The sequence below is a fragment of the Mustela nigripes genome, chromosome 1 (genome assembly GCF_022355385.1).
Source record: "Mustela nigripes isolate SB6536 chromosome 1, MUSNIG.SB6536, whole genome shotgun sequence".
Classification (NCBI taxonomy): Eukaryota; Metazoa; Chordata; class Mammalia; order Carnivora; family Mustelidae; genus Mustela; species Mustela nigripes.
Window position 1 is genome coordinate 12,778,639 of NC_081557.1, and position 25,144 is coordinate 12,803,782.

Here is a 25,144-nt window from a genome sequence, read left to right on the forward strand (position 1 = left end):
GAGGCTGCATTCCTTCCCTCTGTCTTAGAGGGACGCCTGGGTGACTCAGTTGGTTAGACCGCTGCCTTTGGCTTGGGTCATGATCCCAGCGTCCTCAGATCGAATCCCGCATCAGGCTCCTTGCTCAGAAGGGAGCCTGTTTCTCTCGCTGCCTCTCTGCCTGCTTGTGTGTACTCTCTTTCTGTCTCTGGCAAATAAATAAAACATCTTAAAAAAAAAAAAAATAGCCTTAGAGCTCAGGACAAGAGACCCCACGTTATTTATTTATTTAAGTACTCTTTATACCGAACATGTGGCTTGAATTCACAGTCCCAAGATCAGGAGTCACATGTTTCATCCACTGAGCTGGCCAGGCATCCCAGGGACCTCACTTTCTCATCAGGGTGTTCCCCAAAGGCAGGGCCTGGCACTCCTTAGTTAAATGCTAATACACGAAGATAAATGATCGGGCGTAGGTTCAGATGCCTTTCTACCCTCACCTTTCAGACAGTTTCCTCGTCATTTTTAGCATCTAAAAGATGCTCAGCTAGTTTACTTAATTGAATTAACAGACTTAATCATTCTGCAAATACATCCCACATCTGAGCAGGGAAATGACTTGGTTCTAACACACTTAGATAAAAACTATGCGGGGTACAGAGCTTAGGATTCAAAATACGTGCTCAAGATCTGCTGATTTCCTTCCTCATTTGGACTTGTGACAGGGCTTGGTCGCAGTGAGGAAAATGTGTTCAGTCCTCCCAAGGAGGAGAGTATTACTAGTATATTCTTCCCCAGATGCTGCTCATGCTCGGAGGCTGCTATTCCATGGTGGTCTCAGGGTCCAGCGAGGGGAAAGGTCTTTGCTCTCGCACAAAGGGGTGGAGGCCCCACGCTGTGTGTTGGGGGGGCGCCCATAGAATGTCCATTTATAATGGACGGGTGGTAAAATAAGGGAGACTGAGCAGCTTCCCCTGAAGAGAGGCCCCTGAAGTTGGGGCTCCCGCCACCCAACTGTTTCCCAAATTACCACATAGTGAGCCTCAGTAAACATTAAACCTACTCAAGGACCCAATGAATTGCGGACGGAGCCCCTAAAGCTAGAGGGATGGGTCCAACAGCGCCCCCTTGCGGTGCCCTGCACCCAAGCCGCCACCGGGGAGATGCGTCTTTGCGGTCCCACCAGTGAACACAGCACAAAGGACCCAAGCGGCCACGGGAGCGACCCCTGGAGGGAATGTCGTCCACGCCATCCCCCATCTTTTTAGAGACGGGGCACTGGGCCCAGGGCGGGTAAGTGGCTCGTCCAGCGGAGCCCCAGGAATGCGCTCCAGCGGCTTAAGGAGGCGGTCCGACCGCGGAGACCGCGGGCAACCTGCGGCGGGGCTGCGCTGGCAGCGCGAGGAGCCTGTGCTGACTCACGGAGAGTGTGTCCTGCGGGCGGCACGGAGGCGCCCGTGGGGATGCGGGGTCCCCTGCGGCCGCCGGCGCCGGAGCTTCAACTAGAACCCGGAGAGGCGCACTGGAGCCGCGCCCGAGCACACGGGAGTCCCCTGGATCCCAGCCCCGCGCGCGGGACCGAGGGAGCCAGAGTCCTCGGCGCAGCCGTGGCCGGGCGCGTCGAGGGGGCGGGGCTCCTGGGCGGGGCGCGCCGAGGCGGGGCTCATGGGGCGGGGCGCGCCGAGGGGCGGGGCTCATGGGGCGGGGCGCACCGAGGAAGCCGGGCTCCGGGGCGGGGCGCGGCGAGGGGCCGCGCCGGACCTCAGTCCTGCTGGAGCGCACGGAAGCCTCTCAGGCTCGGTCCCGAGATGTTGGCCAGCAAGCGGGTGGCGAAGGTAACGGCGGTCGGACGACCCCTTTCTCACGGCTCCCCTTGCCTGCCTTGCCCTGCCCCCTGCATCCCTCCCGCGGCTCTCGGAGCGCGGTTATTTGTCGCTCTCCCAGCCGCCGGGTCTGGAGGAGGAGTGGGTCTGCGAAAGGGGCGGGAGCGGGAGTTGAAGAGAAGCTGGGGTCGGGGATGGGGGTGTGGGGCATCGAACCCGGCTGTCGCTACCTCCCTGGGCTGTGCTGGGGATGGGGATGGGCTGGCTCCGAGCCGAACTGGTTTCGGTTTCTTTTCTCCTGCCAGAAACTTGTGATCACAATTGCTCGGGTCTCACGGAGGTGCTGGAAAGGTTCCAGGAGTCAGGGACTCTGCTGGGGCGGGTGTGTGTGTGTGTGTGTGTGTGTTGGAAACAGATAAAATGAGAACAAGGTCTTTGCCATGGAATAGCTCATACCCCGCCCCGAAATTGGGTACCTACATTTCTAGAGTCCTGAGAAGTATGGGGTGTTGAGTAGGAGTCAGGAACCAAGTTCCCTGGGTATTCTCAGGAGGAAAAGATGCCAAGGCGGAGCTGGAAGGCGTCCTGGAGTAGGTGGCCTGCGCTCATTCCTTCTGCAAATGTTGTCGAAAGCCTGTTATGTGCTGGCTCCTGTTCTAGGAGGTAGGGAGACAAAGATGAGCAAAAATCTTGGCCCCCTCCCCACCACCTTGAGCTTTCTTTCCAATCAGGAACACAACTTGAAGATTTATGTATTTTTATTTGAGAGAATCCGCTGAGCACGGAGCCTGAGCTGGGGCTTGATCCCATATCCCACAACCCTGAGAACATGACCCCAGCAAGTGGAAATCAAGAGCCCACACTTAACCGACTGAGCCACCCAGGTGCCCCTCCAATCAGGAACACAATTTGAAATAAGGTCTGGGAGGGTGTGGGGGGGAATTCTCCAGGAGGTGGGAAAACCCAGGGTGTTTGAAGGACTGGGGTGTAGCCAGGATGTGGGCGTAGGTGGGGAAGGAAGAAGGGTCAGGGTGAAATGGGTCTGGCATACCCCCAGACTTTGACTCTCTTGGAAGTGGCCCTCCACTGTGTAGAGTGGGGGATGGGCCTAAGGGGTTGGGGAGGGCTGCAGTCTCCTTTCCACCTTTGAGAGAGAGAGAGAGGATCTCAGATTGGGGCACAGAGCAGGCTCGGCCCAAAAGAACTGAAATCTGGAGCTTAGTAACAAAATGGGGCAGGAGGTCCTTCTAGCCAAGTGCGAAAGGGGTAGGAGCCAGTATTTATCACACGGGCACCACGAAGTGCCAGGCACAGCAACTCTGTGAGATAAGTCATATGCCCCCATTTTACAGATGAGGATGTTGAGGCTCAGAGAGAGTAACTCGGTTGCCCAGGGTCACCCCAGTAGGGAGTGGTGAGGCTGAAACTGGAGTCCAGGTTGGCGGAGCTCCAACCCACAGGCTTGTCCAGTGGCCTCTTACTTTCATTTTCTTTTCCTCTGAGTAAGGTGATTTCTTCACTGGCCTCAGGAAAGAGCTGTGTGTCCTAGTTTGGGTTTCCTATCCTCAGGCTTGCAGAATCTTTTGGCAGAACTCTTCTACAACAGAAAAGCCCAAGCAGTCCCAGTTACAGTAAAGTCGGGAAACTGTTGCAGAGCTCTGTTTGACTCAGGGTTTCAGCCTTGCCGAAGGGTCATAGATGGTACTGAAGCTAGGACTTACGGAGCAGATGCTTCGACTTTCGGAGTGAAAAATAATCGAGGGTTCATAGACCCTGGGCAGAAGACGTGAGAAGCAGTCTGGGTTGGAACAGAGACAGAACAGAGACAGAGTATGGGCTGAGACATGGGCGATGGGGCAGCGTTGTGTTTATTTGTTGGGGGTGCAGAGAAAGTTCGTGTGGTCCACAGTCTGAGAAGCCCCGCCCCCCATACCCTGGAGTGGTTTTGAGCTTTCTGTCCACCTTTGTTTATACCGCGGTTTCTGTTGACATCTTGGGCTGGATAATTCTTTTTTTTTTTTTTTTAAGATTTTATTTATTTATTTGACAGAGAGAGAGCGCGAGAGATCGCAAGCAGGCAGGCATGGGGAGGGGGGAAGCAGACTCCCTGCTGAGTAGAGAGCCCGATGCGGGGCTCGAACCTGGGACCCTGGGATCATGACCTGAGCTGAAGGCAGAGGCTTTAACCCTCTGAGCCACCCAGGAGCCCTGGATAATTCTTTATAGGATGTCTACCGACATCCCTGGTCTCTGCCCACTAGGTGTTGATGGCACTCCTCCAATTTGTGACAACCCAAAATGGTATAGGCATTGCCCAAGATCCACGGGGTGGGGGTGGGGGTGTCCAGTTGCCCTCAGTTGAAAACCAATGGTTTATACCCATTTGGTGTTCCAGAGGAATATGACTTGCCCTCAAATGTCTTTTTTATTATTGCTGTTGTTTGGTTTTCCAGAGAAAAGTTCTGTTGTCCTTTAGGGTGGACCCCAAAAGGGAAGAGGGGTTCCTTGATCAGATAGGTTTGAGAAGCACTGTGTGCTATGGGCTCACATCTTGGAGATTCACGATACACTTTAGCTTTCTGTTTTCCAATGTGCTTGGTCACGAAACCCTTTTCCATCAATAACTAGTCCGCTTGCGCGGGGTGCACTGTACATATTTGCTCCCTCCGCCTAGGGAACTCTGACCCTTCTCTGCATGAGGGAAGCCTGTTTACTCTGCATGGCCTGGCTCAGTGCTCCTCTGCCCTCCGCTTCCCCAGTGTGTATCCACACACCTTCTTCACGTAGTCCCGTTCATGTTTCTCCCATTACTCCAGGGAAGCTTTGGAGGGCTGGGCCTTTCCTTCTCTCTCAAGCGTCAATAGAGGGCACTCTGTAGTGGGCTGGAGGGGGAATGCAGCGATGTCCTAGTGACCGGGCTACATCTTGGGGCGGCGGTGGGCATGTGAGTCACTCCTGTCCCCCTGTTTTTCTGCTCAGTGCAAGGATCTTCATCTTCTTTCTCCATCTAGTACCTACAGAGCTTGGTGAGGCTTAAGGCAACTAAGTCATTTAAAACACTAAGCACCCTGCCTGACACAATCTGTTTTTGTTTTTAAGATTTATTTATTGGGGCGCCTGGGTGGCTCAGTCAGTTAAGCCTCTGCCTTCAGCTCAGGTCATGATCCCAGGGTCCTGGGCCCCACATCAGGCTCCCTGCTCAGCCGAGAGCTTGCTTCTCCCTCTCCCTCTGTCACTCCCACTACTTGAGCTCTCTCTTTCTCTCTCAAATAAATAAATAAAATCTTTTTAAAAAGTTATTTATTTTTTGAGAGAGAGAGAGCATGCCAAGCAGGGGGAGGGCCAGAGGGAGAGGCCGACTCCTTGCTGAGTGGGAAGCTGGATGCGGGGCTCAGTGGCATGACCCTGAGATCATGACCTGAGCCAGAAATCCAGAGTTAGACTCGTAGCTGACTGAGCCCCCCCAGACGCCCCCGTGACTGGCCCATTCTAAGTACTCCGTTTATGAGGGCTCTCACTTTGCCAGTTTCTGTCCCTGAGGGGGTTCCTTTTTGGGACCCGGGACAGCTTGCTGCTGGGACAGGCAAATGGGCAGCTGAAGGAGGGGAGACGAGCCATCTGTCCACGGCTCTGCCCCCTGCAGGAGCTGGAGGATCTTCAGGCAGAGCTTCCCCCCTACCTACGGAACCTGTTCATCGATGATGCAGACGTCCTGGTGTGGCACGTGCTCCTCCTGCCCGTGAGTGTTCCTGGGGATCATGGCCTTGGACTGGGGTGGCAGGCCAGGGGGCATTGGCAGGGTGGCTGAGGACGGGGCCAGAGTTTCCCCTCCCTTAGAGTCCTTTTTTGGACTCTAGTCATTGGTAGGTAGGGGTCTCAGGATTGATGCTTCTGAGATCAAAGTAGGCTGTGAAGAGGCTAGAAGAGAGTTCTGGATTTAGTAAGAGATTTTCCTCAAGCCAGTAGTCACCAAGCCCAGCACAGGAGGGTCAGCAGACAAATGGCTTCGAAAGCAGAAAGCAGACCTCTTGGACCTTTGTCAAGGGGTAGGGGTAAACTTCCTGTTTTTCTTTTTCTTTTTTTTTTAACTTCTTGTTTTTCACAGTTGCCCTGAATCTGCCCTCTCCAACCTAAAATGTATTTTCTTTTCTTTTTAAGATTATATTTCAGGCAACTATTTTTTTTATTCCAGTATAGTTCACATAGAGTGATACAAGAGTTTCAGAAGAACAATACAGTGATCAGACAACTACTGTTACATAGGACAACCCAGATAACTCACCTCTACTGTTCTGATTTGTCTCCATTTATTAGATCTTGCTCAGTAAAGTCTCCCCCTGAAAACAGTATTCTAGAGGACCTATCTGAGTGCAAGAATTCTATTTTATCATTAATAGACTGACAATATTTTCTATGGGAAGCCATCTACACACCTTTAGTTACATGAACATAAATATTAAAACAGTGAAGATTTACGGTAGTTTTTTGTACTATAAAGAGAACAATTATTTGATTATTTTAGGATTTGGACTTTTTTTTTTTTTTAAGACTTTATTTATTTATTTGTCAGAGAGAGAGAGAGAGGGAGCACAGGCGGGGGGGGGGTGGCAGGCAGAGGGAGAAGCAGGCTCCCTGCTAAGCAAGGAGCCCAGTGCTGGACTCAATCCCATGGCCCTGGGATCATGACCTGAGCCTAAGGCAGACGTCTGTTATGTCCTGTGCGCTGCTGGGTTGCAGTAATCCATTTACCTGGCTCGGAGTGAGGACTCCTGTTCTGGGCCTCAGGTGCCAGAGGACAAAGGTGCTAGAAGGTGCTCCAGGAACAGATTAGATCCCCCAAGGATGCTAGCTCTGAGGTGGATGAGAGCGAAGGTTGGGCAGCTGGTCAGAAGGAAGAAGGTAGATGACAGGGACCCCTCGGGCAGGTCACATTTCAGAGGATACTGTGAAATCCAAGGACCCTAATGGTTGGTAAGACCAAGATGGCTGGTCTTCTGGTCTGAACACAATCCCACTGTGTGGAGGGGTGTCCCCTCCCCCTCCACCAAGCAATTCTCAGGACATCAGCTGGGCGTCCTACTCTTTAACTCACTTCGGACACCGTCTACCTGGAGATAGCATCAGATCCACAGATGAAGGGCCCAGTCCCACAGGACTGTCCCTGCCGCACACACAGCCCTGCCTCCCCTCAGATGTCAGTCTCGAGTCTAGGCTGCTTCTGGCCGAATGGTTATAAATCAGAGGTTCCCATGACCCCTTCCTCGGGTTTAGTTCCTTTGCTAGAGAGGTTCACGGGACACAGAAACAGATTCCTTACTAGATGACCAGTTTATGATGGAAGTTTATAAGGCAGAACAGCCAGACAGAAGAGCTGCATGGGGCAAAGCACCAGGGAAGGGCATGGGGCTTCTCACCCTCTCTTGGCGCGCTGCCCTCCCCGAACCTCCAAGTGTTCACCAGCCCAGAAGCTCACTGAACCCTGCCCTTTTGGGTATTGGTGGAGGCTTTATGACATCTACACGATCAATGAAATCATTGGCCATTGGCGATTGAACTGGAGCCTTTCTGCCCTCCAACCCTTTAAGCCTAGGGTTGGCTCTCCTGCCAGAGCCCCCTTCCTTAGGTGCTTCCAAAAGCTGTTCCATTAACATAACAAAAGACATTTGGGTCACTCTCAACACTTGGGAATTTCCAAGGGTTTTGGGAGCTGTGAGCCAGGCACTGTGGGCCAAGACCAGATATATATGAGAACTATATCTGAGTGACCAGATATCTATTTCTTATAAATCACAATAGCATACTGGTTGTACCCTTGGGAACTAGCCAGAGACTTTCCAGCCATATAAGGGTCCTGATCAAGTCTGCTAGGTGGGAAGAGTTGTTGCAGGACAGCCAATTAAGGGCAGCCCGAAGGTGCCTAGCGAGGCCATAAAGGAGACGTGGTTGGCGGGCAGGGGAAGGAGAACCCAGAAAGGTCTGTGGGTCGAGCTGATAGATTGCCCCTCAAAAGCTCAGTCTCAGTATACAAGGCTCACCAAGGTGGCCCCACTTGTCACCTTGTAAAAAAGCTGATAGGGGGACGAGCCTTTGAAAGCTCACAGTAAGAGTTCCCATTCACTGAGAACCCCTTGTGGACAGAGCACTGTTTGCAGGACGTTGCATGAGCGGTCCTACTGAAAACCTGGCAACCACCCCACGGGGAAGGCTGACATCTCTTTACAGTTGAGGAAATGGAAGCTGAGGGGCTTGAGTGACCTATCACAGGGTAAGGTGGCAGAGCCGGAAGAGCAGTGAATGTTTTTTCTAAACCCAAACCCCAAGCAAATAGGACTTTCTCAGCTGACCCCAAGGCGCTGTATGAAGCCGTCAGGTGGTCCAACTTCTTCTTGTTACAATAGGAAACTGACTCCCGGAGGAGCTCCAAGCCACGCCCCAGGCCCGGGGCAGAGCTGGGGCCCGTTCCCAGGACGCCCTGCTCCAGGGCTCCTCGGCCTCCTTCCTCTGATGGAGCCCAGGAAGCCCGGTCTGGACCGCCGCAGACGGGACACGCGGGCATTCTCCCATCCCTTTCCTGAAGCGTCACTCTCGGGCCTATCTCTACTTCGCAGGCCCCTGGCTCTTCTTATTATCAAAAATGGAAATGCTGAGACATTTTCCTTCTCTGTCCTATAGTCGTTTCTGCTATCTCAGAGACACACCCAGGACTCCCGTGGCTCCCGTTTTGTCCTCTGCTAACCAAGAGGAGCTCTCATACAGCCTTGACTCTGGGCTTACCTCTATATGTCATTGTGGCTGTCTTTGTCCTATCTTCTTGGTAACGAAGTTTCTGAAAGGATCTGGAGTTTTGGAACCAGCCAGAAGCTGCTGTGCTCTGTGCTGGGTCACCTGAGTTCCAGGACTTCCTGTTTCTAGGAGTGTAGATTAGTGCTCACATGTGGAGACGTCGAGACCGGCGCTGGGTTCCCATCCGGCACTCCACTGTGACCCTGGGCAAGCTAGAGACATTGAACTTGAGTTTCCTCATCATAATATAGACCCTAACAGTGGTGAGTTTTCATGATCCTTACTGTAGCAGCTGACACAAAGGTAGTGTTTTCCATGTGGTAGGTCCTCTTCTAAGCCCTTAATATAAATGAACTCATTTAGTCCTCACATAAGTTCTGGGAAGAAGTCTATTCTCAGGACGCCTAGGTGGCTCAGTTGGTTAAGCAGCTGCCTTCGGCTCAGGTTATGATCCCAGCGTCCTGGGATCGAGTCCCACTTCGGGCTTCCTGCTCAGCAGGGAGCCTGCTTCTCCCTCTGCCTCTGCCTGCTACTCTGTCTGCCTGTGCTCGCTCTCTCTAACAAATAAATAAATAAAATCTTAAAAAAAAAAATAATTCTATTCTCATTCTCATATGGAAGCACAGAGAGGTTAAGTTACTTGCATAAAGTCACACAGCTTAGAGAATGGCAGAGCCAAGATTCATACCGGGGCAGGGTAGCTCCAAAGTTCATGTAACCGCTACCCTCTGCTGCGTGGACTAATGTGTGTCAAGCCCTTAACACGAGGTGGCACGGGGTGGTGCCCAGGAAGGTTTGAAGAATTTCCGGTTGCTCGAAGTCTGGAGGGTCTTTACCTGGCTCCTCGCAAACCGTCAGCCACTCTAGCCGCCAAGTTCTTTCTTCTTTAAAAAAAGTCTTTATCATGATAAGATACACAATAACAATATATACCATTCATGGACAAGCAGACTCCTTGCAGAACTCAGAGCCCGAGGAGGGGCTCGACCCCAGAGCCCCAAGATCATGACCTGAGCCCAAACCAGGAGTCGGACGCTTCACTAACGGAGCCACCCCAGCCTCTCCCTTCTTTTTCTTTTCTTTTTATTGTACCTATGTGAGAAGATGGATGTTAGCTAGACCGATTGTGCTCATCATTTTACCATATAGGTAAATCAAACCGTTACGCTGTACACCTTAAACTTGTACAGTGATGTCTGTCAATTATTTTTCAATAACACTGGAAGAAGGTTAATTATTGGAAAAAACAAAAGAAGCTGAGAGAGTCCTTAGAGCTCATCTGATCCAACTTGATCCAGTCTTTGTTGAGGAAATGGGCCCCCAAGGGGAGAGGCGGCTGGCCCACCCCCGGTTGCGCAGCAGGACTCAGGATCTGACCTTGGTGCCTCCCAGGCCCATGATCTTTCGTGACTCCGCTCCTTTGCGAATCCGTGGCTCAGTCAGCAAGTGAGTGCAGGTGCCACCTCCATTCATGGTCCTACCTGGGAGCGAGCAGAGAATGCCTGGGAGCCCAGGGCAGGGTGGAGAGAGAGAGGGAGCCGGACCAAGGTCCTAGGAGGAAACCAGTCTTTTCAGAGCTGACGTGTCTCGGAGTCGATCTCAACCCCTTCTCTTGCGCAGGAGGAACCACCCTACAACCGCAAGGCCTTCCATGTGCGCATCAGCTTCCCCAAGGACTATCCGTTCAAGCCCCCTACGGTGACATTTACTACCAGGATCTACCACCCCAACGTGGGCCACGATGGAAGCGTTTGCCTGCCCATCATCAGCCGTGAGAACTGGCAGCCTCACACCAAGACCAGCCAAGGTGGGACTGGGGCCCGCCTAACAGGAGGGAGGGATCCTGGATACGGGGTGAGGGGACTGATTCTGAGTCAGAAAAGCCCAAAAGAGGGGAGATAAACATTGCGGGTCTCAGCTGGGCCTGTCTGGATAGAAGGGATGCATCCGGAGATGCTGGGCTGGCTGACCAGGTCCTGCCCCTGCTCTTCTACCTGGACAGGTGCGACAGAGCAGCGGGCTCTAGAAGGAAGGGCTCTGCTGCTCTGTCTGCGGACCTTGGTGAGGTCTGTTCCTTCCCAGGCTCAGTGCCCTAAATGACCATCAAGGGGACAGGCCCAATAATGACAGTACACGCTGAGGAAGCACATTGAGTGCTGTGCTAGGAGCTTCGCACACAGACTTTATCCAGTCCCAGAAACCCCATGTGTGACTCCCTCATTGTTGCTTGAGTAGAGGGGGACCCCGGGGTACATGACAGCTAAAGTGCCTGCACAGCTGGCCAGGGGCTGAGCTGGGATTCAGAGCCAGGCTTGGCTGACCCTAGAACAGTAGTGCCCAGCAGAACGTTCTGTAGTGATAGAAATGTTCCATAGCGCATGGCCTAATTCCCAATCAGTAGCCACGCGTGGCTCTTGAACACTGAAATGTGGCTGGCTAATGGGATGGAGGAACTGAATTCCTCATTGCAGTTAATTTTAATTCATTTCAACTTAGATATTCACATGTGGCTAGTTGGACAGTGTGTCTCTAGAGCCCATGCACATTTGTGTGCAGTCTGTCCTGCTTCTGGACCACCTCAGGAGTTCTCTTTTAAAAAATTAATTAATTAATTAATTGATCAATTTTAAAAGATTATTTATTGATTTATTTGACAGAAAGAGAGAGAGAGATCACAAGCAGAGCAGAGAGGCAGGCAGGGGGTGAGGGAAGGAAGCTCCCTGATGAGCAGAGAGACCCACACGGGGCTTGATCCCAGGACCCTGAGATCATGACCTGAGCCAATGACAGAGGCCTAACCCACTGAGCCACCCAGGCACCCCAATTAATTTATTTTTTAAGAGAGAGTGAGAGTGTGTTCGCATAAGTGGGAGTAAGAGTAGGGGAGGGAGACGGGGAGAATCTCAATCAGACTCCCCACTGAGCGAGGAGCTTGACACAGGGCTCGGTCTAATGACCCTGAGATCATGACCTGAGACCCCGAGCTGAGCTGAAATCAAGAGTTGGAGGCTTCACCGACTGAGTCCCCCCAGGTGTCCGAACCAGCTCAGGAGTTCTTAGCCTTGGAAGAAAAGATCCCCAGGGGGAAGGGAGGAGGGGTCCCAGGGGGACTCTGGAGAACTCTGAATGTCAACCACGTTTGTGCGTGTTCATACGTGCACTTGCCTGGAGCGGTGGACCGCTGCCTTCGCCGGTCCCCAGAGGCCCCTGTGAAAGAGTGGGAGCCACGGGGCAATAGTGGCTTCCAGTCTTCAGCCTCAGAACCCTTTTTCCCGAATAAAAGTTGATGTATTTGGAATCCTGATATCAAACAGAAAGTGGTTCTTGTTGAAAAAGGAGTGGGACCCCGAAACCCCAGTTATCTCATCGACCCCCATGATGGGAAGCCTCTCGGGAGCCATGCATGGAACCTAGTTTGAAAGTGCTGGTGTCGCTGGTCGGGGCTCTGGGTATCATCAGTGAGGAACGAGGGGTATCCGACTCGGTAGAGCCGTCCTCATCCCGAGGGATGGACCCTCCCTGGGAGTCCCCCCATGGAGAGAGTGTGGAATGCCGGGGCGACTGGGGGGCGCTGCCGTGGCCTCCCTGCCAGGGTTTTTCTCTCACCCTGCTGTCCTGATCTGGCCTCTCTCCCCAGTCCTGGAGGCCCTCAGCGTGCTGGTGAATAGACCGGACCTGGGGCAGCCGATTCGGTTGGAGCTCGCCGACCTGCTGGCAGAGAACCCAGAGCGGTTCAACAGCGAGGCCCGAGAGTTCACCCTCAAGTACGGAGCCGACCGGCCCTCCTAGCGGTTCTCCCCCGTCCCTGCGCGGGATCCTCTGCTTGGGGGACAGACACGTCTCACAGACTGGGGGCCGGAGCCCTTCTCCTTCGTTCCGTATTTTCCTTCCTAGATTGTCTGTCCGTCATTAGTCTCTGTGGGGTGTGGGCCCATTCCCAGGTTCGCCTGACCACAGGTGGGCTTAGCTTCACTCCTTCTCTCTGCCCCAGAGCCAGAGGAGCTGGCGATGGTTACGGGACAGCTCTCCGGCGCTCTAGGGTGTGGGAATCCTGGTCTCACTAACTGCTCCATCTTAGGACCCCAGGTCACTCCAGCCTGGCTGGCAGGGAGCGAGCCCAGGAGCCCATCCGGGAACAGGGGGTACATCGGGAGGGTGTGTGGGAGGCAGGGTTCATATTTACAATTGAGCCATTTGTTTATTGCGTGACCAAAGTCAGTTAGTCCACTAATGGGACTGACTTTGGTCACACAATGGTGCTGAATCTTTCCTTTCCACTGAATCTTTCCACTGACAAATCGTGAAATGAAGGCTCTCCATTCCGAAAATCGGACTACATGGTTTTGTTTGCTTGTTTGTTTTTAAGATTTATTTATTGATTTTAGAGAGGGAGAGAGAGTGCACACAAAGGTAGGGAGAGGGGCAGAGGGGGAGGGAGAGGGAGAGAATCTCAAGCAGACCCCCCTGCTGAGCATGGAGCCAGACACAGGGCTCTATCTCATGGCCCTGAGATCATTTCCTGAGCTGAAACCAAGAGTTGGGCGCTCGATCGACTGAAGATTTTATTTGTTTGTTTGTTTATTTATTTATTTAGAGAATGTGTGTGTGCACAAGCAGGGGGAGGGAGAGAGAGAATCTCAAGCAGATTCTATGCAGAGTGTGGAGCCCAATGCGGGACTCCATCTCCAACCCTGAGGTCATGACTTGGGATGAAACCAAGAGTCAAATGCTTAACTGACCAAGCCACTCAGGTGCCCCCTGACTGCATGGTCTAAACCTCCTTGCAATTCCCTTAGGATGCCAGTTTCTGGGGGCCAGGCTTTAGGCTGGGAGGAGTGACCCCTCCCCCAGTGTCCAGTTCAGGGGGAACCACAGAAGCCACCTGCTTGTCCACCCATTCAAGTCACAGATGAATTTGGAGGCTGGCTGGGTGTTTGCTGAGAGGATGGTTGGGTTCATCCGGAGAACATGAGCCTCAGGGTTAGCTGCTCTCTACTAAAAGGTGTGACCCCACTCCCCAGAACAGAGGGCTCGCTGGACTTCAAGACTTGTGGAACCCCAGATGCTGTGGGGGGGAAACTGGCCATGGGGGACTAGGCTGTCAACCCATCTACAGGGGGAACACCCCCATTTTATGAGGCAACTGAGGCACAGAGTGCTTTGGTGGATGGCCAGGTTTGCCCAGTCGGTCAGGGCAGGGTCCACACCTTCAGTTGCACAGCCAAGCTGGCTGGTTTTCATTTCTGTGTTTCTCATGAGCTGTTCTTTTTTTTTTTTTTTAATTTATTTGACAGAGAGAGAGATCACAGGTAGGCAGAGAGTGGGGATGGGGAGCAGGCTGTCTGAGCAGAGAGCCTGATGTGGGGCTCGATCCCAGGATCCCAAGATCATGACCCGAGCTGAAGGCAGAGGCTTAATCCACTGAGCCACCCAGGGGCCCTTCTCATGAGCTGTTCTTGTCAGCGCACATGCTCGGAATGGCTGATAAGGTCAGACAGGCCTGTTAGCAGGAAATTATAAGCAGCTCAGGGGTGCATCTCTAATGAATGATAGAAAAGCAGAAACAAGCCAGAACTTCAGCCTGAGCTGGAAGGATTAACTTAACCTGAAGGAAGGACCTTCAGGGAGCAGCCATCTAAGCTTCTGGAAAGCCGCTGCTTGTAACAAACTGAGTGCAGGTGTCTCCACGGGCCCTGCTAACTTAGCTTGAGATTTCCAGAGAATCTCCTAGCCCAGCACCTAATCTGGGAGAAGTGTGGAAACAGGGAAGAGAATCAGGAAAAGCACCACCAATAACTCAGAATGTACAAATGCACTCACTTTTGGACTCACTTACGGAACACTAAGGGGACAGGCTCCCGGTGAGGCTGTTTGCTCATTTCATTATCTCATTCCACCTCCATCAGGTCTGTTCAGACCGGAAGCTGAGACTCAGAGAGGTTAATTCACTGCCCCGAGGTCACACAGCTGCATATTGGTGGGGGATGGGGGAAAGGAGTTGGAGGGGGTGGCACCCAGGCCACTGTCTTTTCCCAAGTGGCATCCTGGTTGTTGAGGAGATCTTGTCAGGTGAGGAACGCTGGCAGCCGGCAGGGGTTTATCATTCCAGAGGGAGCGAGGTCCCGGGGGGAGGGGGGCGGGGAGGTGCACCAAGGGGGCAGACAGGATTTTATAAAAGGACTTTTAATGCGTTTAAGACTGGTGCCACCTGCCTGGGCCCAGGCCCCTACTCTGTCCACCTCCACCCACAGGGCCGGTCCGCTCCTCATTTCTTCTTGGTCTTCACCAGCCCCTTCTGCACAAGGCTGCGGTACAGCTCCTGGATATAGGTGTAGACGCACTTGGAGTCAGGCACCGCCAGCCTCACCATGTCGTCCACCTCCAGCAGCTGGGCGCAGTCGGCCAGTTTCCTGAGGGACAGAAGCCAGAGCTGAAGCATGTGGAAGCCAGGGGGAAAGGGGCAGCCCAGCCAGGGTGAAACCCACAGAATCGTGTATGTTGGAGCCGAGAGGTCAGCTAGGCCGACCAACCCATTGTACAGATGAGGTCACTGAGCTCCTGACAGTCCAAACTCAAACTCAGCTTGGTCTGATCCCAAAGCCCACGTATGTCTTCAAGTTCAAAGCAAGTAACACAGCTGGGACTCAATCCCAGGCTTGCCTCCGGGCCTCCTTGCCCTGGGTCCTGGCAGTCCCAGCCTGTCGGGCTGCCATGGGTGCTGGCAGTGGGAGAATCCAGGGTCCCAGCAGAAACCCTCTCGGGCCAGAGATAGCCAGGCTGAAACCCAAGCCAGACTGGCCAGAGAGCCAGGGGAGGGGCGCAGACTGGAGGACTGCCAAGAATGAGACAGGGTCCCTGCGACCAGTGTGGTGTTTTCCCCTCCTGGGGGTGGGTCAGGATTCTGTCCCCCTACAGGGTTCTTTCCCCCTACACAGGAGAAGCTTCATTCCCACTGGACCTGAGGACTGGCGAGGCTGGGCTCTTCTGGTTGCACAGCTGACTGGGGGGGGGGGGGGGGGTGGAGAGCACTGGCTGGTCCCCCACATCCCAGGACTCCATGGAAATCAGGTGAGTTCCAGAACAGGGACAGTGGGGAGGTAATGGCTGGGGCAGGGGCCCCCTTACTTCATACACTTAATCTTCACACCAAACCCAAAGAGAAGGGAAGTCTATGGTCAAGAATCACAGAGCTAAGAAGACGGGGACAAGATCTGAATTCAGCAGGTCAGACTCTCCATCCTGCGGCCCCGTGCATCCCTACCAAAAGCCTTCCTTTTTTGCTGTTGCCTGATGCCTTCTGGCAGCAGGGTCCTTGTCACCTGATTATTCATCTTGCCTCCCCTAGCTTTGCCTGGCTTGGAACCAAAGTAAGGCAGCTGCAGGAGGACAATGACCTGTGTCCTGCGAGCCAGGGACACTTGGTTCCTGGCATTCACTTAGAGCTCTTAGCCTCTACTGGGAGTTTCATGTCCATGTCCCGGTTCTGCCAAGCCTTCCTGTATGAACCTAGGACGTTGAGGGACCTCACTACTGCTGAGAGGATTGAAGGGGATGCGCCAAAGAAAGCTCTTAGCAGGATGTCCAGCACCTAAGCACCCTCAATCCGTGGGGCTTGTCATCATCATTAAAGCTGCTTCTGAACCCAGAGCAGGACCTGGCACTCCTGACCCCCTCAGCTTCGCACCCCAGTGCACTCACTCCATCTCTTGGCAGGAAAATATGAAACTGGAAGGGATCTTCTGAAATACCAAGTCGGGTGTTTTTCAAATTGCATTCTTGGTGCCCTAGAGCCCCGTACACGTGCCTCAGGGAGCATCTTGGGAAGGGTGTTGGGTGCTTAGCTGGTGTGCTCCAGGAACACCTCCCAACCTAGAAAGCTCTCCTTTTGAGTGATGACCTTGATAGACCATGAACTCGAGGCTGAGGAGTGAAGATATAAGGAAGCTGACAGAAAGTGGAAAATGGTGAGGTTAATGGATTAGAAGTCCCCACGGAGTTAAAAATCTCTGGGAGTGGGGCTGCTAACCTAAGTGAGTTAGAGAGGTGAGGGGTGGGGGCAGGGGGAGAGAGTTCAATGTCTGAAACCAAGATTTTGAAGGTGGTACAATTATTGGCAAAAACTAGGTTGTTGGGGCCCCTGGGTGGCTCGGTGGGTTAAGCCTCTGCCTTTGGCTCAGGTCATGATCTCAGGGTCCTGGGATTGAGCCCCACATCTCTGCTCAGCAGGGAGCCTGCTACCCCGCCCCCTCTGTCTGCCTCTCTGCCTACGTGTGATCTCTATCCATCAAATAAATAAATAAAAATCTTAAAAAACCAAAAATCTAGGTCGTAACCATGAGCAGGTGGCTGAGAAGAGTGGCCTCAACTAACTGAGGCCAGTGGGTTGTAATGATTCCTTTTAACAGGTTACTTCATCCAATGTCATCCAGGCTACGGACACTTATCATTTGGGTTAGGACATGCTTTGCACCTTCTGTACCAGTTTCATGACATACAAATTACAACCTTGAACTCCAACCTCTAGGAAGGAGCTAGTGTTTGAAGCAATACGTACACTTCATAAGAAAAGTGTTATTTAGTTAGATGAAAGTTTAAAAAAAAATAAAAAATAAAAAGGTCCCCCTGTAATCTGTTTGAGGAATCTGCTGAAAAAGAAAAACCCATTTGCAAAGCACAGCTCCTCCTCCGTCTTCTCGTTTTGCCCCTGGGGGACACGCAGGCCCAGAGAGGAGAATACTGCTGCCCCAGGCTTCCCCACGGGTTTGTGGCCAGGGGCCACAATATCCTCTGCCTAATCTGTTTCTACCGGGTGGCTCAGAAGCCTCTCCCTGGGGCTAGAAGAAGGTGTGCGTCTGGTATGCACTCTCTGGGGGCCCTAAGGCCATCACCGTGTACTCTGGCCTCCCAGGTAGGTACAGACAGAGGCCTCCGGCTGAGGCCAGCTCTGGTGGGGCTTTAGTGGTGGGAGTACCTCGCCTCCCGCCACCACCCAGCAGCCGCGTCTTTGCTTCTCAGGTTCTTCCTTGGGCTCTGCTGTTCCTCACACTCCTCCTGCCCTTCCAGGACCCCTTTCTCCATCCCACTGCCAACACCCCTGGCATCCAGCCACGTGAGCCTCAGCAAGAAATCCCCCTCCAGATTCCAAAGTGATGAATAACTACCAAAAAACTGCTATTATCCATCATCATATAGGAACAACAGCTCAGATCCTTTTTTTGGAGTTTTTGCTGTGGGTTAGGCACTGCTATAAAAACCTCGCTTAATTATTTACTTAATTCTCACAGTAGCTCTGCAGAAGAGGAAACCTCGTGCCCATTTTAGAGATCCGGATGTGAGGGCTCAGGAGGTAAAGGAGGCTGTTCGAGATCACATCACACTGCTAAGAATTGGCAGACTCAGGCGCTGGCCCCAATCATGGCACTTTCCATGTGTAAAACAGCAGGCCTGCCTCCTGCCTATCGCTCGCCCTGCCTGTTCTCCTTGGGGCGCCGCCCCCTGACCCCCGCGTTACAGATCACACAGAGGGGTGTGCTTGTGGTCCGTCTTGCCCTTTAGACTGTAAGCCATGACAAGTGGGGACTCTGTCAGGATGGCTGCGTCCTGACACATAGCTCCTGGCGATCGAAAAGCACGTGTTGGATTTGTGACCCGTCTGACCCGCCAGCTCTCTGCCCTGCGTGAAGCCAGGCTCCGGAGCATCCCCCCTTCACATCCCGCCCCCCCCCCCCCCCCCCCCCCCCCCCGCCCCTCACCCCAGGGACCACCCTCAGTGGCTGCCACTCACTCTGCTGTGTCGAAGGCCAAGGTGAAGTTGTGCCGGCGCTGCGTGGGCTCCAGCGCTGCGTAGTCGAAGGCCTCGGGGAAAAACTTGTGGATGAGGGCGCAGAAGGCCATGCCACTGCTCCAGCTCGAGGAGAAGTTCTGGATGTCCACGTGCTGCCAGCGAGTGGGGCCTTGATAAGCCTCGGGCTGGAGGCCTGCCCCACTCGGACCCACCCCAGCCCTGCCGCCCTGGGGAAGGGTCCCCGCCCCACACGGCCCCTGCTCCACGCCCACCTCATAGTTTCTTGTCATGGCCCGGCACCACTCCAGGAGCATGTTCTTGACCCCACCAATGGCTGCCCCTGCGGCCTTCGTGTTTCGGAACAGGGCAGTGGGGCCCGTCGCAGCCCTGCAAGAGGAGGCATAGAGAAGACCGGCCCCCAGCAGTGAGAGGCCACAGGAGGCCCCATCGAGGAGGAGCCTGGGCCCCAGATATCAGTCCTCCCACCTGGCCTGGGCTGTTCCCACGCCCTCAGGCCTCCCGGCCCCACTGATGGGTCCATGGTTCACCCGGGAAAGCCCAGCCCGGCCTGCACCCTACCCGCCAAACTTGTCCACGATGGCTTTGCGGTTCTGTGCTCTGGGCCCCCGCGGCCGGGCAGGGGCTGACACCCGGCGCTCTGGTGCCTTCTCTTTCTTCTTCTCCTGGGACGGAGGGGGCTCTGTGGGACTCTGGGGCACATCGCTGGGTGAAGACTCACTATGGAGAAGGTTCAGAGCAGTGTGAGAGGGCCTGGGACCAGCCACTCCAGAGCACAAGGTGGGGGCAGGAGGTAAGGGGCCGGCTGGTGGTGGTGGGGAGCTCCCTGCAGTCAGAAGAGGTATAGGAAATTGTAGCCCCCCCACTCCTGGCACACGTCTCCTCTGTGCCCAGCACTGGGAGGGGGTCGAGATGAACTAATGAGGCTCAGTCTAACTTTGGGGGGAGCCTGTGGTCTGGTGAGATGTGTGGGCAGAGCTAAGACAAGTCTGAGGTCTGACCTGAGTTTGAATCCTGGCTTTGCCTCTTATTTGCTGTGTGATCTTGAGGGCTGTCATGTCACTTCTCTGAGCCTCAGCCTCCTCCTCTGGAAACTGGGGACACGAAGAGCTACCTGACACGGCGGCTCTGAGGCTCGAGAAAGAAGGGGAGTGGAGAGCACCCTGCGGAGCCCGAGTGAACATGCACCCACTGGCTTTCCTAAAAAAAGTGGCATGGAGGTGGATCTCGGGTCAAGACAAAAGAGGATTCTTCCAATGAGCCAAGTTGCACGATGGCAATAAGGCTCTCACTTTATCCAGCACCCACCGGGTACCCGGCACTATGCGCGGGGCTCTATACTGTTGTTCTTTAAAAAGATTTTATTTATTTATTTGACAGAGAGAGAGAGAGACAGTGGGAGAGGAAACACACGCAGGGGGAGTGGGAGAGGGAGAAGCAGGCCTCCCGCTGAGCCGGGAGCCCCATGAGGGCATTGATCCCTGGATCCTGGGATCATAACCTCAACCAAAGGTAGACGCTTAAGGACTGAGCCACCCAGGCGCCCCTCTATACTGTTTTATAAAAATAATCTCTATGCCCAGCATGGGCCTCGAACTCAGGACCCAGGGATCAAGAACGGCATGCTCTCCCGAGTGAGCCAGCCAGGCGCCCCGCATGCTTCATACATTTTACGGCATGTAAGCCTCACGCTAATCCTGTGAGGCAGGTATGATTACGTGGTGGCTTCACACAAGAGAACAGTGACGTGACCAAGACCACACAGTTGGTAAGTGGCAGAGTCATTGTCTGAACTCGGGCTTTCTGCTCACGCTCTGTGGGCCGTGCTGACGCCACGGCAGTATGCTCAGGGACAAGATGAGGAGCCCCGAGAAGATCTGCCTAGGACGCTGAGGAGGAGGAAGTGGAGGAGGGGAAGGTGGGGAGGCTCTAGCGGTGGAGGGGGCATGGTCCCTTCGCTTCCAGCCTCTGGCTCCTTTGGTTTCCTAGGTTCTGCCCTGGGGTAGGGGGCTGAAAGCCAGGAATTCTGGAATATCTCTAGATCAGTCGCCAGGGAGACCCAGGCCCAGGCGAGACGGTAGACTTGGAAGGGAGTGTGTGGGAGAGGCAGCTGGAACAGGGCGCCAGAATTTGACATTACCTGGCTGAAGGGCTGGTCTCTCCAGAAGCTGCCGAGTCTGGACCCAGCCCATCTGGAGGGAGAGCGGGGAGGGAGAGAGGGAAGCTGGAGCTATCTTGACTCACCATTGCTGTCAGCCCACCCCCTCAGGGTAGCTCCTGCACCCCCCCCACCCCCCCCCACCCCCCTGTCCCTGGGTCCCTGGACTCACTCACCTGGGCTGAGGCCACTGCCCTCTTCTGTGGGGCTCTCCAGCCATTCCTCAGGGGAGCTGGGAATCACCCCTGCTCCCTCCTCCGACTCTATCTGCGCACCCCCGTCCTGCTCTTCCTTGGGACTGCCTGGCTCCTGGAACCGGCATGACCTGTATGGGCTTGTGGACGCACAAGCACCTGTCCCTGGCTTTGTGAGGACTCCAGGAAGATCCGGAAGGGAGCCTGGGGCTCCTGGGCTGTACCCCCTCTCCCCCGGCTCTTAATGTCATTCAGAAGACTGGACTTACCCGAAGGAATAAAGCCAGGGGGTGGGAGGCTTAGTTCCTGGGGTGCAGGGGACTCCAGAACACGGCGGGGGGCCTCCTCCCTCCTCTCCTCTGCCACACTCACCGCCTCCTTCTTCACATCAGCTTCCTGAGGTTCAGCGTCGGTCTCCCCTTCCACAGCAGCCTTCTTCTGAGAGTCTGCGGGGGCCTCTGGGGCACTGGCTTTCTTCTGGGCTTCAGCTGTGGGCTCCTCTGTCTTGCTGCTCTTCTCCTGAGAGGCTGTGGTGGCCTCCTCCTTCCCATCAGCCTCCTTGGCTTCAGTCTTGGCCTCCTGCTCCCCAGCAGCCCGGTTGAGCTCAGCCTTGGTCTCATTGTTCCCACCGGCTTCCTCCCTGGATGGAGGCTTGGCGTCCTTCTCATCAGCTTGCTGCTTCTCAGAGGCCAGCACAGTCCCCTGTGCTTCCTCAGCCTCCCTGGGGTCGGCCTGGGTCTCTTCCTTCCCATCGGTCATCTGAGGAGCCACTGTGGTCTCTTCCTTCCTGCCGTCTCCCTTGTGACGTTCGGCCTCTGCTTTGGATCCCACCTTGACCTCATCCAACCCATTGGCTTCTCCCTGAACTCCAGATGGGGCGCCGTCCTCGGCTGGTGCTCTTTCCTGCTTTCCCGCCCCATCCAGGGGCCCCTCTTTTCCGCTCGCCTCGGTGGTGCCTTTGGCCTCTCCTGCAGAGGCTCCACTTCCCTGCGTCACAGGGGCCTCTGGGGTTGGGGAGACAGTGGTCCCATCCTCAGAGGGCTTCTCCTCCTTCCGCTCCATCTCTAGAAAGTAGAGACAAGCAGACTTGGTCATGCCACATCCCTGCATGAGGTGAGGAACCCGCCCTCAGAGAGCATTGGCCTGGGAGTCCGGAGGCATGCTACTCAGTCCCGGGTCCCCCATGTCGCCACTGCCTGGACATGTGACAGGAGCATCCGTGTTCCCTGTGGTAAAATGAAGGGGTCCAGTGTTGCTTCCCCAAGGGTGAGATGTTGGGCCACATGGACTTGGCCTTGGATGGTGTTCACCCAACTGCCCTCTGCAGGCCGTGGCTTGGGCTTTAAAGAATATTAGATCACGTAATTCCTTTTCAAGGACTTTGCCTCTTTTCAATTAAGCGAATGAAATGGTTAAAACGGGATCCTGGCATCAGGAACACCCGTGGAGTGGTTGTTCTTCTCCCTTTTTAATGGAGGTAGTAGCTAGCCTCGGTCTCGGGCTCGGAGCCCAAAGCAGGGGGGAGTATCCAGATCGAATCTAATAGTACTACTTGGTTTCCATTGTATTTTTGTTGTTGTTGTTACTTTCTATTTCTGGCCAGTGATATTGAGTTTCCATTTCCAATAGTGATACAAACTTTCTTTTAAAAATATATTTGTTGAATTTAAAAATAAGTTAATTCAAAGGAAGGCATTCAGGAAAGCAGGACACAGGTGGTACAGATGTGCCGAAATCCCGGGGGTGGCGTAAAAGTGCCTGAAATTTGGGAAGCCCAGGGCCAGCTGGTCTCTGGGGCTCTGCCAGCTCCACCAGCTGCCACCGCTCTGTCTCAGCTTGGCCAGGGGTTCTCCGCAAAGGTGGGCCTGGACATGGGAGAGTTTATTTTGGTGAGGAAAAGAAACGTACTCTCCCTAACCTGTGCCAGAGAAATCTGACCCTCTAACTGCCAGGGGTGGGGTGGGGAAGAGAGAGGTTGTGATAACTTGACATGAGCCCTCGTATTCGAGTACTGTATATACTGTAGGATCCACAAAGACAGGTGGGCGGGGGGCAGGCAGGGCCACCTCCTTCACCCCCCTGCCCTTCTTGGGTGTCTGTTTACAAAGAAAACAATCCTCAAATAGTGTTCAGGGCATGACTCAGGGAGTAAGAGAACGAGGTACTCGTGTCACCGGCTAAAAATACCTTCTGCCCTCTGCCGTGCCATCATTCTGGGCGACAGTACCCAGGGCACCTGGGCAGTTGGGACAGAGGCAGGAAGACAGGCAGGCTGGTACAGGGCTCCGTTCCCTGCCATCCACTCAGGTCTTACTGCCCCCAGTCCAGAGTCCCCAGGGTCCCTGGATTTGGGACCCCCACGGTTTCTGAGGAAGCCGACTGGGATTTGCAAAGATGCTCACACTGTCCTCCAACCCCACCCCTCCCACCAGAGCCCCTTCATGGTTCAAAAGTTTCAGCAATGTATTAACTGGGAGCTAACCAGCCAGAGTTGGGATGCACGTCAGTGGGGATCCAGGAGGCCGTGGAGCCGGATTGACCCCTATCGCTTAGTTGCTCACTCTGCGACCCGAGCTGACCTTCTGCTTCTCAAATCCTCAGTTTCTACTGACAGTGAAAGGATTGGTCTAGATGAGATTTTCCAAACTGTTCTGTGGAAAACTAGGGTCTCCTAAGACATGAATAGGAGCTGGGGTTGGGGAACTGTGTTCTCTGGAGGAGGCTGTTCCAGAAACAGCCTCCTCTTTCCCCTTTTAGAGATACACAACTTCATTAGTAAGGAAGGGGGTTCTAGATACTCCGTAGTAAAGAAACCTTAACTTTGCTTAGCCTGATTTAACTAATTGTTCCCCAAACCTATTTCACCATGGATTTCTTTTTTTCTTGCTTTCTTTTCTTTTTGTTTTGCTTTTCCTGAGATGCTTCTACCGCCATCTCAAGGAACGCCCTGTGTCCCAGAAGCGAGTATGGCAGATGCTGGCCTAAATCATCCACACAGCCCCAAACTCCATGTTCGTGTTGGGAAGGTGGTGTGGAGCAGTGGTGGAAACCATCAGTTCTGGAATCTTCCCACTGTTTACTAACGGTGTGCTTGAGCAAGCTACCCACCAGCGCTGTGTTGTGATGTGGTAGAGATAAAAGCCACCCTGTGGGGTGCTGGAGGGTTAAGGAAGCCAATGCATGGAAAGTGTTTTGAAGTGTGCCTGGCCTGAAGGGAGCACTCGGACTTTATTGTATTATTATTATTTCATTTATTTATTTATTTATTTGTATTATTATTTTTTTTAACTGGGCTCCACGCCCAATGTGAGGCTTGAATTCACAACCTTTAGATTAAGAGTCCAATGCTCTACCCGCTGAGCCTTGTGTCTGTCTATTAATGTTGGCTCTGACCCAACCATGAGGGCATTTCGTTGGTAAGACAAGGCAAAGAGGACTGAACACCAGTAAGATGACAACAGACCCCTTTCATACCTCAGAGTGCGATGGTGCTTAGCTAAGACTTACCAGAGCCCTGGAGCCATCTTCCCCTTCATCTACCTGCTACACTGGGGTTGGGGGGGAGGATGTGAGGGAAGGAAGGGCAGGTGCACGCATGTGCACACACACATGCACGCACGCATACGCACACACCCCTCAGCTGTCCTGGGTGCTCATCACCTCAGCTCTCCACAGCCCCCAGGCTTGTCATAAATAGATAAGGAGTGAAGAACCCCAGAATGTGAGAAGCCAGGGTAGCATCGCCCACCCCAACACTAAGGATCCCCTAGCAAGTTTCCAGCTTTCCCCACAGTGCCCTGTGGGACCTCACTCATTCCTTACTCTTGCCCTTTGGAGTAGGTGTTCCCGGCCCCATTTTACAGATTAGGAATTTGAAGACCCTTGAGTAAAGTCACAGGACAATTAAAGGGCCCAGCCAGACCTAGAATCCATTTCTCCTGAAAACCAGGCTGGCCCTTGTGCCAAAAAATGCTGCTGCTCTGGCCAGTTCTTCAGCGAGGGTCCCTTCAGGGGCCCTAGCCGGGTGTGAGGGGCACCCCACAGGTGGGCAAGGGCAGCTGCGTGTGGCTGAGGAGTGCAACTCTCTCTCTTCCACGTGCACGGCAGGCCTCTCCTCCGTCCCCTCTTCCTCTCCACGGCCCCCCTCCTTTTTCCTCCGGGGAAGCCTACAGATGCCCTGTTTTGTATCCAAAGCAGCACTCCTGACAGCTCCTCTTCCCTCTCCGTGTTTCTCTTGGCTGGCTGGGAGAAAAAGAACCCAGGAGCTCGAGTTCCAAACCCCAAATAATGTAGACGACACTTGATGGTTCTGTTAGAACCTCCCCGACCCCCTGACACCCAGTCTGTCTTCTTGTGGTCCTGAGGCTTCCGCCATCCCCCATCCCAGCCAGTGACTCCCCCTTGG

The 25,144-nt window shown here is 53.9% G+C and overlaps 2 protein-coding genes across 3 annotated transcripts; one reads left to right on the forward strand and one right to left on the reverse strand.

Annotated features, from left to right (window-relative positions):
- Nucleotides 1-1,674: 1,674 nt before the first annotated feature.
- UBE2L6 (ubiquitin conjugating enzyme E2 L6) lies at nucleotides 1,675-12,918 on the forward strand. Of its 2 annotated transcripts, XM_059405170.1 has the most exons (4): nucleotides 1,680-1,814; nucleotides 5,446-5,541; nucleotides 10,206-10,392; nucleotides 12,223-12,918. In XM_059405170.1, the coding sequence occupies exons 1-4, from the start codon at nucleotides 1,788-1,790 to the stop codon at nucleotides 12,372-12,374; spliced, it is 462 nt and encodes a 153-aa protein (XP_059261153.1). In that variant the 5' UTR covers nucleotides 1,680-1,787; the 3' UTR covers nucleotides 12,375-12,918. The 2 variants fall into 2 exon arrangements, with proteins under 2 accessions (XP_059261162.1, XP_059261153.1); XM_059405179.1 differs by lacking the exon at nucleotides 5,446-5,541 and having other exon boundaries at nucleotides 1,675-1,814.
- Nucleotides 12,919-14,752: 1,834 nt separating this feature from the next.
- SMTNL1 (smoothelin like 1) lies at nucleotides 14,753-21,801 on the reverse strand. The gene is made up of 7 exons (XM_059405157.1): nucleotides 21,070-21,801; nucleotides 20,722-20,854; nucleotides 20,528-20,579; nucleotides 18,949-19,107; nucleotides 18,642-18,756; nucleotides 18,370-18,521; nucleotides 14,753-14,995 (listed from the first exon to the last, which is right to left on the reverse strand). Exons 1-7 carry the CDS (start codon nucleotides 21,799-21,801, stop codon nucleotides 14,851-14,853), a joined length of 1,488 nt encoding a protein of 495 aa, XP_059261140.1. The 3' UTR covers nucleotides 14,753-14,850.
- Nucleotides 21,802-25,144: the final 3,343 nt, after the last annotated feature.

What these genes read in the sequence shown, in the direction of transcription:
- UBE2L6 (XM_059405170.1), top strand. Translation starts at nt 1,788, where the DNA reads ATGTTGGCCAGCAAGCGGGTGGCGAAG. An exon ending in GGCACGTGCTCCTCCTGCCC is followed by an intron (nt 5,542 to 10,205) that starts GTGAGTGTTCCT and finishes TCTCTTGCGCAG; the next exon opens with GAGGAACCACCCTACAACCG. An exon ending in TCACACCAAGACCAGCCAAG is followed by an intron (nt 10,393 to 12,222) that starts GTGGGACTGGGG and finishes CTCTCTCCCCAG; the next exon opens with TCCTGGAGGCCCTCAGCGTG.
- SMTNL1 (XM_059405157.1), bottom strand. Translation starts at nt 21,801, where the DNA reads ATGGAGCGGAAGGAGGAGAAGCCCTCTGAGGATGGGACCACTGTCTCC. An exon ending in GGGCAGTGGCCTCAGCCCAG is followed by an intron (nt 20,580 to 20,721) that starts GTGAGTGAGTCC and finishes CTCTCCCTCCAG; the next exon opens with ATGGGCTGGGTCCAGACTCG. An exon ending in ATCGTGGACAAGTTTGGCGG is followed by an intron (nt 18,757 to 18,948) that starts GTAGGGTGCAGG and finishes CTCCTCTTGCAG; the next exon opens with GGCTGCGACGGGCCCCACTG.